The sequence below is a fragment of the Artemia franciscana genome, chromosome 19, assembly GCF_032884065.1.
Source record: "Artemia franciscana chromosome 19, ASM3288406v1, whole genome shotgun sequence".
Taxonomy (NCBI): domain Eukaryota; kingdom Metazoa; phylum Arthropoda; class Branchiopoda; order Anostraca; family Artemiidae; genus Artemia; species Artemia franciscana.
Window position 1 is genome coordinate 30,398,787 of NC_088881.1, and position 16,262 is coordinate 30,415,048.

General features: G+C 32.4%; 1 protein-coding gene across 3 annotated transcripts in view; it reads left to right on the plus strand.

The window, feature by feature from the left end:
• Positions 1-16,262, plus strand: part of LOC136039544 (mutS protein homolog 5-like) — a 117,034-nt gene that overhangs the window by 32,997 nt on the left and 67,775 nt on the right. For all 3 annotated transcript variants that reach the window (XM_065723366.1, XM_065723368.1, XM_065723367.1), the window contains exons 6-7: positions 3,347-3,508; positions 8,420-8,558. In XM_065723366.1, coding sequence (XP_065579438.1) covers positions 3,347-3,508; positions 8,420-8,558 — 301 coding nt within the window. The remainder of the gene's footprint in view (positions 1-3,346; positions 3,509-8,419; positions 8,559-16,262) is intronic.

A 16,262-nucleotide genomic window follows, 5' to 3' on the forward strand; every position in this document is an offset into this window, starting at 1 on the left:
AAAAGTGCTAACGAACTGATGTGACGGCTGTTGTGAGGTATTTGGATTGAGGATGGAGAGAGTGAGGTAGAATCTGAGGCAAATTTGAGGTACATAAAAGGCTGACTTTTTCGAAAATCGTCCAAGAGAATCATCTTGCATACAAAGATCAAAATAGAATTTTTAACATCATAAAAAGCGTGCAGATATAGTTGTATAAAATGTAGTTTTTTTTTTTTTGGTTTTAACAAAAAATATTATTAGTCAATTGAAACTTGAATAACTCCGAAAAATTTTAACACAATCGCTAAAATCATCATTTATACTTCAAAAGTATTTATGGTGTCTGAGTGATAATTTTAATCTTTAAATTCCAACTAGAAAAATACCTGAAAATTTTAAAATTAGTTTTGTTTTCGTTTCGCGTCAATTGACACGTTACGTCTTTTTACGAGGTAGAAATATAGTGCAGATGATTTGTTTATTCTGTAAGAAAGAAATATTCGAAATGGACGAGAAAGTCGTTGTGACTGAAGCAGGAACGAGAAGCACAGACTAATGAAGTAAAAAGCAAAAACGGACTAATGTGACGGCTGTTGTGGGAGATTGTTTTCACAAGTCTTGTCGAAGTTCTTACACAAATGCAAGGGCCATTGACCAGCACTTGCGATTCTTAGTCAAGCAAAATGAGTCCAAGAGGAGGAGTTCAAATCGCCTGATAGAAAAATTTGAGTTTCAAAACCGATTGTTTATTTTGTTCGAGCAGAGTGATTTTTGAAAATACTCACAAGAAGGAGATCAGCTTTTGCGCCCGCACAACAGAGTTCGGTGAGACGCTGGGGGACTTTGTCCAAAACGAAATGATCACTGGTCTGAGAAATTTCATGGCCGAATTTCAGCAACGAATTTGGATATGCATACAGCAGATGCTGTATACCATAAATCATGTTACTGCAACTTTGCATCTGACAAGAAGGAAAATCTTTTTAAAACATGAAGGAAATCCGACTAACAGACTCGAAAAAAGAGAGGTTGGTAAGTAAACATGAATCAAAATCAAGCATTTGAAGAGTTAATGCGGTTCTTTGAAGTGAAAGATGACGAACAGTTAATAAGTTTGTGATTTGGTCAACATGAAGAGTTAGTTTCTCGGTGATTTGGAAGAGCCCGTGTATAGTCAATTTTAACGAAGAAGATCGTCAAGGAGAGTTTTGGTGATGGATTGGTCATTGCAGAGATCGATGGTAAGGCTAGTGTTGTCACATTAAGGTACGTGGCTCATACTATAAAGTGAAACTTTTACGTACAACCAAATGATAGTGACGAAAACCAGAAGAAAATGAGCATTATTAGTGTGGCTGCTGAGTTGTTGAAAAGTGACATAAAATGTATCACTTCAGATATGACTGAATATGTTAAGACGGACAACCTGAAAAACCTTTAAGAAAATTTGAACTACCTGCCACAGACTGAAGTTCTTCCTGGAGAACTTCTTCGTTGGCAAAGATACTAAAATAAATAGCTACCATTGGCCAAAGCATCGTGCAAGCCACTCAACCTAGGGCCATTAAATCTCCTCTTTAAGTAAGACTCCCAGTGAAGGTTCATCATCAGCAAGGAAGCCAAAGTCTAGTTGATACTCTCAGCTGCTATAGGCTTCTGCTCATCTTGCTACGAGACAAGTTTATTTGAGCGAAATGCTTCACCGGGAAGGCACTGCCTTCCCTTCTCTCAGTGTTTCAATGTAATGGTAAGAGTGAATGTTTGACGCTGCGATGTTCTTGTAAAAAGTATGGCTTAAAATCTATCTGGGCTTGTGGTAATTGTAAAGGAACAAGCTGTTCTAACTGCTGAACAATTGATGCCAGAAACATTAAAGACGATGGTAGTGAAGAAGAAGACCAAATTTTTGAATATGTTCGTCACTATCCAATGAATCTCATGTTACTGGGATTTTTATCTGCCTTTTGTAACTGATCCCTGTGTTGCATTATATCTGAGAATATTGATCTCTTTTTGGAACTAGAGTTTTGTCTCAGCTAAAGGAAGCTTTCTGACAGAATGTTTTCTTGTTGTTGCCAAATGTGCGTTTCAACTTTCCTTCCTCCTCCTCATTCTTACTCACTTTCACAAAACTGAGGCTTCAGGCATACTGGATTTTACCTGGACTCAGTCCTGTTACTAAGGCGCGAGGCTCCAAATGTTTTGCCATAGGCCAAGTTTAATTATATACCTGCAGGCTAAACCTCTCCCCAAACCTCACTTTCTCAGAGCTTTATGCCCCAATCAGTTCTTTTAACTTTAAACATTTAGTCTCATGTTCATCAGCAATAAAAACGTAGAAATGAAATCTAATCACGTTTGCTGGTATTTACTCAATCAACAATTTCTGCCTCAACCCCAAATTCAACCTAAAAAGCCTCAAATTTGTGAAAGAGCAAGAGTGGTAAACTATTTGGAATTGGCACATATTTTTTGGTCGTGTACTGAAAGAATCATTTGTATAGCAATTTGTTTGAGGTTGACCCCTTTTTTTCGCAATTTTCCTAAAACCTCTCCCCCAATCTCGCTCTCTCTCAAAGCTTTAAGCCCCAAACATTTGTTTTGATTTTAAACATTTACTTTCATGTTCATTAGCAATAAAAAAGCGTAGAATCAACATATCTAATCACATTTGCTGGTATTTACTCAATCAACATTTTTTGCCTCAGCCTCAAATTCAACCTAAAAAAAACTCAAATTTGTGAAAGAGCGAGACCGGTAAACTCTTTGGATTATGAATTGGCACATATTTTGGGTCTGGTAGTGGACGAATGTATAGCGATTTGCTTGAGGTTGACCCTTTTTTTTCACAATTTTCCTAGACTATCACTAATATATATAGTTTCAAACATGAGCCTAATCTTTCGGCCACTCATTAGTCTAGTAATGCGAAGGAAGGGAGACAGGGAGAGAAGATAAAAGATACCGCTACATCTCCATAAATATAACTCCGCTTGTTACATTACCCATTCTTTTTTTTTTTTTTTTTTGAAAAATCTGTTGAGAATTGATCCAGATACAACAAAAAGACAGAAGATGTTTATGCCAGATATTCATAAAAATTGGAAATTGTATTGGAATCGAGACATATAGCTAAAAGCGGGATTAGAATGAATTTGAGAAAATTGTTGGTATCGTCCCGTCACTAATTTTCGTTTCCATACATAAGCCTAATCGTCAGGCCACTAATCAGTCTAGTAGGGAGAAGAGCGGTAGAGAAGGGGGAGGGTGAGGGATAAATGGCTACTATATTTATATGCCAAATGTAACTGCCACAGCCCCATGATACCAATTGATTTTAAGGTCTTGTATTTACTCTTTTCAGGAAAAATCTATTGAGAATTGATCCAGATACAATCAAGGGGCTGAAAATATTTATGCAAGATTTTCATCCATCGGCGTACAAATCTAGTTTTCTGAAGGAAGGCTTCAGTTTATTCGAAGCAATGAACAAATGCAGGTCAACCGTTGGTAGTTCGATGCTCAGGTAGTGTATAATTACGTATATATATATATATATATATATATATATATATATATATATATATATATATATATATATATATATATATACATATATATATATATATATATATATAAATATATTATATACACATATATATATATATATATATATATATATATATATATATATATATATATATATATATATATATATATATACTAGCTGTTTGTGTGGCGCTTCGCCCCCCCCAAGCCCCCCCCCCCCCGGCGCGCGCAAGTTGTTACGCGCCATATTAGTTACGTGCCATTGTAGTTGTGTCACTGTGTCCCACCTGTATATATATATATATATATATATATATATATATATATATATATATATATATATATATATATATATATATATATATATATATATATATACAATGTTTTAACTACGTAAAACGTGCGAATATACAATATTCTTCGCTGTCCCATTGTCTGTGCATATAAATAGATTGTCAGGTTTACCGACTCTTGAACATGCAACATATAATTGTCCATGGGAAAACAATCCGTATTCAGATCTATACCGCATTTTTCTAATGATTGCCCTTGAGCCTTGTTGATGGTGATTGCTAATCGAATATTCCCTGTGTCCCCGTCGTCATTTATATATCCCCCCTGTGCCCTTCCGGCGTCCCCGTTGTAGTCGTGTCCCGGTCGTCATTTGTGTCCCAGTGTCTCGGTCTGTAATTTCTCTTTGAGTGTCCCGGTCGTTATTTATATTCCCTGTTTCCCGGTCGTCATTTGTGTCCCGGTGTCCCGGTCTGTAATTTCTCTTTGAGTGTCTCGGTCGTCTTTTATATTCCTTGTTTCCTGGTGTCCCGGTCGTCATTTGTGTCCCGGTGCCCCGGTCTGTAATTTCTCTTTGAGTGTCCCGGTCGTCATTTATATTCCTTGTTTCCTGGTGTCCCGGTCGTCATTTGTGTCCCGGTGTCCCAGTCTGTAACGTCATAAAGTCTTCAATGGCTCTGGTGGTGCAGCGAGTTTAACTTTTCCTGAGGCGCAACACATTCCCATTGTTTCACCATTAAATTTCAAGGCCTTGCAATAGGGACAAATTTAAGACATAGTCCCGATTTGAACACATCTACTCAAGCTATAATCATCGACTGGGCTGTACCTGAATGCCAGGCGATAATTTTCATTTTGCTCTTGTGATTCCTCGGCACGCTTTCTTTTGGTGATTTCTCTTTGAGACGCAAGCCTGTTTTCACGCTGTTGTTGTGATTCCTCGGCACGCTTTCTTTTGGTGATTTCTCTTTGAGACGCAAGCCTGTTTTCACGCTGTTGTTGTGATTCTTCGGCACGCTTTCTTTTCATACTTACTCTATTAGCCGCAAGCCCGTTTTCACGCTGTTGTTGTGATTCCTCGGCACGCTTTCTTTTCTTACTTTCTCTATTAGCCGCAAGCCTTTTGGCATGAACTCTTTGAGCAGCTTCCTCGGCTGTTTCTTTTGTGTCCCGGTGTGTTTGTGTCTGTGAGTGTGTTTGTGTGTGTGTGTGTGTGTGTATCCTGTCATATAAATCATTTCATGTCGAACTTTTAATGTCAAATTTTGATTCGGATGTATTATGTGCAACTATTTATTTTTGTATTCTTTGCTAACGAAAGCTGTATGATATAGCCAAAATATTCGTCGAGGCTTTGATTTGGAAAGTATTTCGTTCATTTTAGCAAATCAGTTCGAGTTGAAGATGGCAATTAAATAATTTGTTCCCGAGGCAATTGAAATAAGAGAGAATTGAAACAATAATTCTTCCCTGAAAATACGTGGGTAAATAAAAAATTATCCTTAATATTGGCATATAACTCTTCCCACGTTTTTGCTGCTGACCTTTGTCTTCGTTTATTGTATTGCTGTTCCTGATGTCGTCCTGCTATGGAATTTTGACCCTAATTCCTGATGTAGAATGTTGAACCGAATTTTGATGTAGAAAGTAAAACAGTTCAAAATAGGGATGAAACCTTTTAATTGACAGTGAACAGATATAAAAAATTTTAACTGGATATTTCGAACACATATACAGTGTTCATCATCAGCAGTAAAACTCATGATGAACACTGTATATGTGTTCGAAATATCCAGTTAAAAAATTTTATATCTGTTTATGTCAATTAAAAGGTTTCATCCCTATTTTGAACTGTCTTACTTTCGTCATGGAAAGGCAGTGTGGTTTTCGAAGTTATCTACGTCGAGTATATGGGGACATATGGGGATGATGGGGATCCCCAATATATGGGGATGATGTAGAAAGATCGTGGCTGCTTCAATAAAAGGTTAGATCAATAAGAAACAACGAATAGTGATCTGGCCTTTGTGACTAGAAGATGCATCATAGGCCGCAAACTCTTCGCTTTACTCTCCAGCTCTTAATGGTGGATCCAGGTTTTTTTTTACTAGTGATGCTCCTGTGTAAGAAGCCCTAGCTATCGTTAGCATGGCAAACCAATTGCTTTTGGGAGGTCTTTCGTGTTTGTTTATGCAACACTCTTGAGTCGTTTGGGACATTGTATTGTGTTGGATTGTATTGTGTTATATCAGGATGTATTGTCGGTTTTAGGAAAACTGTAATTAAACCCCTTTCTATATGGAGACAAATTACTGTGAGTTGTTTGGGACGCTGTATTGAGTTGTATCAAAATGTAGAACCATTTAGAACCAGGTACTGGTAGAGTGGTAAATGAGTTTCTTAAGTATGGTGGTTGTGAGGTTAAAAATTAGTTACTGAAGACTACGAATATGATTTTTGAAAAAGGGAAGTACTTTGCGAATTTATGAAAACTTTAAATAAACTCCTGTATAAAAAAGGTGATCTTAGGTATTTGGTAATTATAGAAGCATTAGCCTGGTTTCTATAGGTAACAAATTACTGTGAGTTGTTTGGGACGTTGTATTGTGTTGTATCAAAATGTATTGTGAGTCTTTCGCAGATTTTATGAAATCTTGGTCTGTTGCAGTTTATTTCGCAGGTAGAACCTTGACTAAGTTGCTGACCATGTCCAACTTCGTTAATAGTCATTCGACTGTATGGATTAAAGGATTGAAAATAGTAAAGCCCCGGATGTTGATAATGTGATAAATGAGTTTTTTTAATATGGTGGTTGTGAGGTTAGAAATTAGTTACTGAAGATTATGATTATGATTTTTGAAAAGATGGAAGTAACTAGTGATTTTAGGAAAACTGTAATTAAACCCCTGTATAAAAAGTGATTTTAGGTACTAAGTAATTATGGAAGCATTAGCCTGGTACTCATAGGTAATAAATTGCTGTGAGTTGTTTGGGACGTTGTATTGTGTTGTATCAAGATGTATTATGAGTCTTTCGCAGACTTTATGAAATCTTAGTCTGTTGTAGATTATTTTGTTGGTAGAACCTTGACTAATTTGCTGACCATGTCAGCTTCGTTATTAGTCATTCAATCGTATGGATTAAAGTATTAAAAAATAATTAGGCCCCAGGTACTAATAGAGTGCTAAATGAGTTTCTTAAATACGATGGTTGTGAGGTTAGAAATTAGTTAGTGATTTTTAAGAATATGATTTCTAAAAAAGGAGAAGTATCTTGCGATTTTACGAAAACTGTAATTAAACCCCTGTATGTGAAAGGATATGCTAGGTACTAGGTAATTATAGAAGTATTAGCCTGATTTCTATAGGTAATAAATTACTGAGAGTTGTTTGGGACGTTATATTAAACATACGTAATTGTATTAAGTTATTTTACGATTCTATGAAACATAAGTTATAATAACGTGACTGGAAAAATGACTGCAGAAACTTAGAAAGAAAAGGTCAAATCTTTTTTCAGGTTTCACAGATATATTAAAATTCTACTAGAATATACTAAAATCTCAATACCAAAGCTGTATTTAAATGAGTCTAACAGTTAATATGAAAAAATGGAGAAGTTTTGTTAAACGAGTATACATTATTCAACCATTTGTATTAAATTATTTTACGATTCTATTAAAGGTAAATTCTAATAACGTATAATATTGATAGTATTTGAAAACATTAAAAATGAGTGCAGATACTTACAAAGAAAAGTCAAATCTTCGTTTACTTTTACTATGGCTTCACAGTTATATTTAAATTTACTCGAATATACTAAAATGACAATACGAAATCTGCATTTAAATAAATCTAACATTTAATATAAAAATAATGTGAAGGTTTCTTAAGTAAATATGCTTTATTAAACGTGCGTATTGTATTAAATTATTTTACATTTATATTAGACATAAATTATAATAACGTATAATTACGTTAATGTTTGAAAAAATTAAAAATGAGTGCAGAAGGTCAAATCTGTGTTTACTTTATTCAGGCTTTACGGATATATTAAAAGTTTACCAGAATACACAAAAGTCACAATATCAAAGCTGTATTTAAATGAATCTAACAGTTAATATAAAAAAAATGTGGAAGTTGTGTTAAATAAATATGCTTTATTAAATATTATTGTATTAAATTACTTTACGATTTACTTTTCAGCATGCATTTTTGCATAGAAACGAGACATTATGTTGGTTATGACTGTTATGAATTATTTTAAAATAAGCCTGAATGAACTGAACTGAACTGATTGTATTAAAGGTAAATTTTTATTAACGCGTAATATCGTTAATGCCGGAAAACATTAAAAGTGAGTGCTGAAACTTACAAAGAAAAGGTCAAATCTTTGTTTACTTTATTCAGGCTTCACAGATATATTAAAACTCTGTTGAAATATACTAAAATCACAATATCAAAAGCTCTATTTAACTATTCTAACAGTGAATATAAAAAATTGTGAAAGTTTTGTTAAATAAATATCGTTTGTTGAACATAATTGTATTAATTATTTTACGATTATATTACAGATAAACTATAATAGCCATTTTTAGGTCAATTTTCTTGCGTCCAACAAGGGATATTGAAGAGCTGGAGAGAAGATTTAAAGCTATTAGCTTTTTCCGTAATCCTCGTCATAATGATATACTTACTACATTAACAGAAACTTTGCAGCGGGTGAGGAAGATTAATGTGAGTATTTTGTCTTTATCAGTCCTAAAAGTTGTATCTGAGGATTCACACTTATTAGGTAATTGCCAAAAACTTTTTACTAAGCTGTATTCAAAGAAAGAATCAGCAAGGTAATGTGTATTCAGTTATAATTTAATTACCAAAATATAACTATAATACTAATTACCAAAATACCAAAATTATTATTACCTTTTATTACCAGGATAATTATCAAAAACTATTCGCTAAGCTGTTTGCTAAGTTTTATGTTTGTCACACCAAAAGGTCGTGTCTGGCATTTTGACACTTAAGACATAATTACCAAATACTGCTGGCTAACCTATCCTCAAAGGAATAATCAGCAGGATAATTTGTATTCAGTTTTACTTTGACCTTCTGATCATTTACCAAATATTGATTACTAAAAACTGTTTGCTAAGCCGTTCTGAAAGAAAGAATCTGCAAGGTAACGTGTGTTCACTTATAATTTGCTTTGAGTTATCCTGCTGATTATCACCAAATACTAATTACCCAAACCCAAAAACTATTATTGCCATTTATTACCAGGATAATTACCAAAAACTGTTGGCTAAGCTGTTTTCAAAGGAATAATTAACAAAGCAATGTATATTCAGTTTTACTTTGACCTTCTAATCGTTACCATATATTAATTATCAAAAACTTTTTACTGAGCCGTTCTGAAAGGAAGAATCAGCAGGATAATATGTGTTCAATTATACTTTGATCCTGTTGAACATTGCCAAATACTAATTATCAAATACCAAAACTATTATTACCATTTATTACCAGGATAACTATCATAAACTGTTTGCTAAGTTTTTTGTTTGTCATACCTAAAGGTCGTATCTGGAATTTTCACACTCATGAGAGAATTACCAAAAACTCTTGTCTAAGCTGTTTCCAAAGGGATAATCAGCTGGGTAATGTGTATTCAGTTTTACTTTGACCTTCTGATCATTACCAAATACTAATTACCAAAATATTCAAACTATTATTGCCATTTATTACCAGGATAATTATCGTAAACATTTGCTAAGCTGTTTACTAAGCTTTATGTGTCTCACACCTAAAGGTCGTATCTGGCACTTTCACACTTATGAGATAACTACCAAAAACTGTTGGCTAAGCTGTATTTAAAGGGATAATCAGCACGGTAATGTTATTTAGTTTTACTTTTACCTTCTGATCATTACCAAATACTAATTACCAAAATATTCAAACTATTATTGCCATTTATTACCAGGATAATTATCGTAAACATTTGCTAAGCTGTTTACTAAGCTTTATGTGTCTCACACCTAAAGGTCGTATCTGGCACTTTCACACTTATGAGATAACTACCAAAAACTGTTGGATAAGCTGTATTTAAAGGGATAATCAGCACGGTAATGTTATTTAGTTTTACTTTTACCTTCTGATCATTACCAAATACTAATTACCAAAATATTCAAACTATTATTCCCATTTATTACCAGGATAATTATCGTAAACATTTGCTAAGCTGTTTACTAAGCTTTATGTGTCTCACACCTAAAGGTCGTATCTGGCACTTTCACACTTATGAGATAACTACCAAAAACTGTTGGCTAAGCTGTATTTAAAGGGATAATCAGCACGGTAATGTTATTAGTTTTACTTTTACCTTCTGATCATTACCGACCATTAAATATCAAAAACTGTTCTGACTAAGCTGTTCTGAAAGGAAGAATCAGCAGGGTGATGTTTGTTCAGTTATACTTTAATCCTGCTCAAAATTACCAAATACTAATTACCAAAATACCAAAACTATTATTGCCATTTATTACCTGTATAATTACCATAAACTGTTTGCCGAGCTGTTTGGTAAGTTTTGTGTTTGTCATACCTAAAGGTCGTATCTGGCATTTTCACACTTAGGAGAAAATTCCCAAAAACTGTTGGCTAAGCCGTTCTGAAAAGTATAATCAGCAGAGTAAAATATATATATATAATATATATATATATATATATATATATATATATATATATATATATATATATATATATATATATATATATATATATATATATATATATGAAACTGTTCGTGGTAACGAACTAGTAAGAAGCGACCCGGCTCAATAGTAACCAAAACTAAAAAAAATAGAATTTTGATACCAATAGTTACATAAAAAGAAACGCATTTTGATGCTGATTCTAAATATATAAGTTTCATTAAGTTTAATTTTACCCATGTAAAGTTACGAGCCTGAAAAAATTTACCTTGTTTTAGAAAAAAAGGGGGAAACACCCCCTAAAAGTCATAGAATCTTACCAAAAATCACACCATAGATTTAGCTTATAAGAGAACCTTACTGTAGACGTTCCAAGCTCCTATCTACAAAAATGTGGAATTTTGTATTTTATCCCAGAAGAAAGATCACGGATGTGTGTTTATTTGTTGTTTTTTTTGCTTTTCCCCAGGGGTGACCGTATCGACCTAGTGGTCCTAGAATGTCGCGAGAGGTCTCATTATAACGGAAATTAAAAGTTCTATTCCCCTTTTTAAGTGACCAAAAAAATTGGAGGGCACCTAGGCCCTCCAATTCCTTTCCCAAAGTCACCGGATCAAAGTTTGAGATAGCCAGTTTGTTCAGCATTGTCGAAAAACCTAATAATTATGTCTTTCAGGACGACTTAATCACCACAGTCCCCGGGGGAGGGGATGCAAGTTACAAACTTTAACCAATGTTTACATATAGTAATGGTTATTGGGAAGTGTATAGACATTTTCGGGGGACTTTTTCACGTTAAGAGGGGGATCGGGGCGAGGAGACTACGTGGGAGGATCTTTCCATGGAGGAATTTATCGTGAGGAAAGAAACTTTCTAAGAAGGGGGCACAGGATTTTCTAGCATTATTTAAAAAAAGACAATGAGAAAAAAAATTTCAGCTGGAAGTAAGAAGCAGCGTTAGAACCTAAAACGAACAGAAATTATTACGTATATAAGGGGGTTCGTCTTCTCCACAATACCTCACTCGTTACGCTAAAGCATTTTTAGTAATTTCAACTATTTATTTTAAGGCCTTTGTGATTCAGGGGTCATTCTTAAAGAATTGGGACAAAATTCAAGCTTTAGTATAAAAGGCGATGTATTGACGAGGGGGGCGAACCCCTCAGATACGTGATAAAAATATACAAATATAGAAGTTCGTTATGTATGTTAATTTGTAAGTTACATATATTTATTACTGATAAAAATTTTCTGAAAGAAAATGTTCTAGTTGCCATTTTAAGTAACCAAAAATTGGAGTGCAACTTGGTCTCCTTCCTCACCCCCTTTCTTTATCAAAATCGTCCGATCAAAGCTATGAGAAAGCCATTTAGCCAAAAAAAAATTATTATGCAAATTTCGTTTCAGTTATTCATGTCTGAGCCAAAATCAAAACATCCATTAATTAAAAAGCTTTCATAAATAAAAAAAAGTTTTTCTAACTGCAAGTAAGGAGCGACATCAAAACTTGAAACGAACAGAAATTATTCCGTATATGAAAGGGATTATCCCCTCGTCAACGCCTCGCTCTTTACGCTGAAGTTTTTTAATGTTTTAAAAAGTAGAGCTGTGAGAAAGAGTCAAACTTTAGCATAAAGAGCGAGGCATTGAGGAGGGGACAACCCCTTTTGATATACGGAATTATTTCTGTTCGTTTAAGTTTTAAAGTCGCTCCTTACTTGCAGTTAAAAAACTTGTTTTTTTATTTAATTTTATATATATAAATTTATCATCCATCATAAATATAAAATGCAACACTGATGGAGTAATAAAGAAAGAAAAGGGAAAGAAATAAATAAATTCTAACAAACATAAACAAAGCAAACAACGAAGAACTGACAAGAAAAGAAATTGAACTGACAAAAAAAAAAAATCAATCAACAATTTCAGAGGTGCTTTCACAAATAATCTGCCTCCGATATTTTCATTTCTTTCCGGCACCACGGACACTGAAATAAAAACTCCGTACCGCGAGGATAGGGAGCTGTTGCTAGTTCAGAGAGACAGCCGTAGCTGAGAGAGACAGCCGTATATATTTAACACTTAGAGATTTTAGTCCATCTTCAATTTGAAACTGGTGCCTGCCTGCTTGCCTGCTAGAATGGGGCTTTTGCCCTCGAAAGCAGAAACATGGTTTGATGAAACGAAAGCTTGACTGCATAACTTCAGATAGTTCTCTCTAACATAGGCTATAAAACTCCACTTCACTTCACACAGCCTCTGGCTCAAGGACAAGCAAAAACCTTCCTTTTTGGCCCCAGGCAAGAGTTCTACGAAGCTTTAAAAATGCTAAGTCATTTTGATCAATCCGGCCTAAGGTCCACACTTTCCGTAAAAACTGCAGAGGTTAGACCCTAACCACTTACTAGGAATAAGCTGAGATCAGGGTGCTAGGAACAGAAAAAAAACATGACAAAACCAAAAAGTGTTGCTCTCGCAAAACAATTACCAAAGTACCAAAACTGTTACTACCATTAATTACCAGGATAATTTTAGAACACTGTTTGCTAAGCCATTCTGAAAGGAATAATTAAAGGGTAATGTGTTCTCAGTCATACTTTGATCACGCTGATCATTGCCAAATATTAATTACCAAAGTACCAAAATTATTGCTACCATTTAATACCAGGATAATTATAAAAAAATTGTTTGCTAAGCCGTTCAGAAAGGAAGAACTTCGATCCTGCTGGTCATTAAAAAATACCAATTACCAAGAGTACCAAAATTATTATTGCTCTTTATTACCAGGATAATTACCAAAAATTGTTTGCTAAGCTGTTATCAAAGGAAGAATTAGCAGGGTAATATCTACTCAGTCATACTTTGATCCTGCTGATCATTATCTTTTAATAATTACAAAACTATTATTAAAACTTATTACCAGGATAATTACCCAAAACTGTTTGCTAAGCTGCTCCCAAATGGAGAATCAGCAGGGTAATGTGTATTCAGTCATACTTTGATCATACTGATCATCAGTCTAAAGCTAAATTGTAATAGTTGATGTGGAATTTATCAAGCAAATACATCCCAGCCAAGTCATTTCTTCCTGAAGGTAGAAAACGAAAACATTTCTGTAAAACAGTGCCATCAGCAATTCGAGGTCTTCGAAGGGTTGGGTAATAATTTTTAAGAAAAGTTCTTTTGTATTTTTTTTTAATACCTTAAACTTTACATACTCATTAATAAAAGTTTATTGTGGTTATAATCTTTAAGAAATTTTTCTCTTAAAAAAGTACTCATGAGCCCACAGCCTTACCGGCCTTATTTTTCATTTTGGTCTTATTTAGGACTTATATCACTTATGCCTTCCTTAAGCCCTGTGTGATTTATTTCACCTGTTTTATCGATTATTGTCATCTATCGTCAACTACCACTAGTTTTTTTTTTATTGTTGGTTGGTGCCTCATTGATGTCATCTACTTTCGTACAATAAAAATTATGTGGGACTATTGTTTATAAAGAAAATGTGAATTTAAATTTCCTAGCACATCAACTTTATAATCGTATATACTTCTTGAATTTTAGATAACTGTTGTGTTCAGTTCTGTTTATTGTGAAAGTAAAACACACTTTTCAACGAATTTATATCCATCCTATGAAAATTAAAAAGTTATATTATAGTCCAAGTGACCCCGCCCCCAGGGAAAAGGCAAGGCCTCTTGCATATGTTTTTGCTATATAGTACATAAATATATAACATATATTATATACTGGGGCTTATTTAATATTCATACATTATAATATTGAATAAAATTTTTAAATATGATTTCTACAGGGTTAAGATACATTTATTGTGCTAATATTATTTCTTTTCTTTACTTTAGTTGGAAATTGTGGTAAAGCTAGGTTATTGCAACTCAAGTCTTTGGGAATAGACAACACCATTGTAATCAGTAAAAAAATATTTTGCCTAAGACAATGAACAAATGGATGGATAAAAATTTAAAAGATAAATTACGATCAATATTATATCTGTATTTATAAGATATAATATTATATCTAGATATAATATTATATTATATCTAGTACCAATATCTAGACTCAAAATAGATCAAATGCTTTGAAGAATCCCAAGCCCAACCCGGTCACTTCAAAAACTATAACCATATAAAATTTTTCTTTTCTGTCACCTTGTGACATTGTAACGGATAAAGCTCTGCTTGAAAATTACGGGGACTGAGGTACAATCTCGTCTGTCGCAAGGAAATCACTTTGTGCTGCGAATTCATAAACTATTACTAATTTTTTTTTTTGAAGAGAAATTTTTAAGAGCAAAACTTGATTATTGCAGCCCAAGTCTTCAGGAATGCGCTATTTATTTATTTATATATATATATATATATATATATATATATATATATATATATATATATATATATATATATATATATATATATATATATATATATATATATATATATATATATATATATATATATATATATATATATATATATATATATATATATATATATATATCTATATATATAAAAATAAGTTGTCTGTGTGTGGATCTGTGGATCTGTGGATCAAGTGACGTCAAAACTGAAAAAACTAAAAAAAGGCAAAAACTACAAAAAAAACTAAAAACTAATAAAAAAAATAAAAAAGCTAAAAAACTAAAAAAACTAAAAAAAGGCAAAAACTACAAAAAAACTAAAAACTAATAAAAAAGCTAAAAAACTAAAAAAACTAAAAAAAGGCAAAAACTACAAAAAAAACTAAAAACTAATAAAAAAAATAAAAAAGCTAAAAAACTAAAAAAAACTAAAAAAACTAAAAAAAGGTAAAAAACTAAAAAAAACTAACTACAAAAAAAACTAAAAACTAATAAAAAAATAAAAAAGCTAAAAAACTAAAAAAACTAAAAAAAAGGCGAAAACTACAAAAAAACTAAAAAATAATAAAAAAGCTAAAAAACTAAAAAAACTAAAAAAAGGCAAAAACTACAAAAAAAACTAAAAACTAATAAAAAAAATAAAAAAGCTAAAAAACTAAAAAAACTAAAAAAAACTAAAAAAAGGTAAAAAACTAAAAAAACTTAAAACTAAAAAAAACTAAAAAAAGGAAAAAACTGAAAAATAAGCTAAAATAAAGGTAAAAACCAATAAAAAACTAAAAAAAAACTGAAAAAACTAAAAAAAGGCAAAAACTACAAAAAAACTAAAAACTAATAAAAAAAAGTAAAAAAGCTAAAAAACTAAAAAAACTAAAAAAAGGTAAAAAACTAAAAAAAAAATAAAAAAAAAAAAAATAAAAAAAGGAAAAAACTGAAAAATAAGCTAAAATAAAGGTAAAAACCAATAAAAAACTAAAAAGAAAAAAAGGAAAAAACTAAAAAAAATTTTCATCTAAAAAAACTAAAAAAAACTAAAAAAGGTAAAAACTAAAAGAACTAAAAAAGAAAAAAATAAATGACGACACTCAAAGAGAAAGCGACCAGGACAAAAGGAATGTTCGATTAGCAATCAACAAAGCACCGGGACACAGGGAGCATAAATGACGACCAGGACATAAGTAAAAAAAAAAAACTAACAAAACTAAAAAGAAGGTAAAAACTACAAAAAAACTAAAAAGAAAAAAAACTAAAAACTAATAAAAAAACTAAAAAATCTAAAAAATCTAAAAATCTAAATAAACTAAAAAAGAAAAAAAAGAAAAAAATAAAGGAGAAAAACAAAACTAAAAA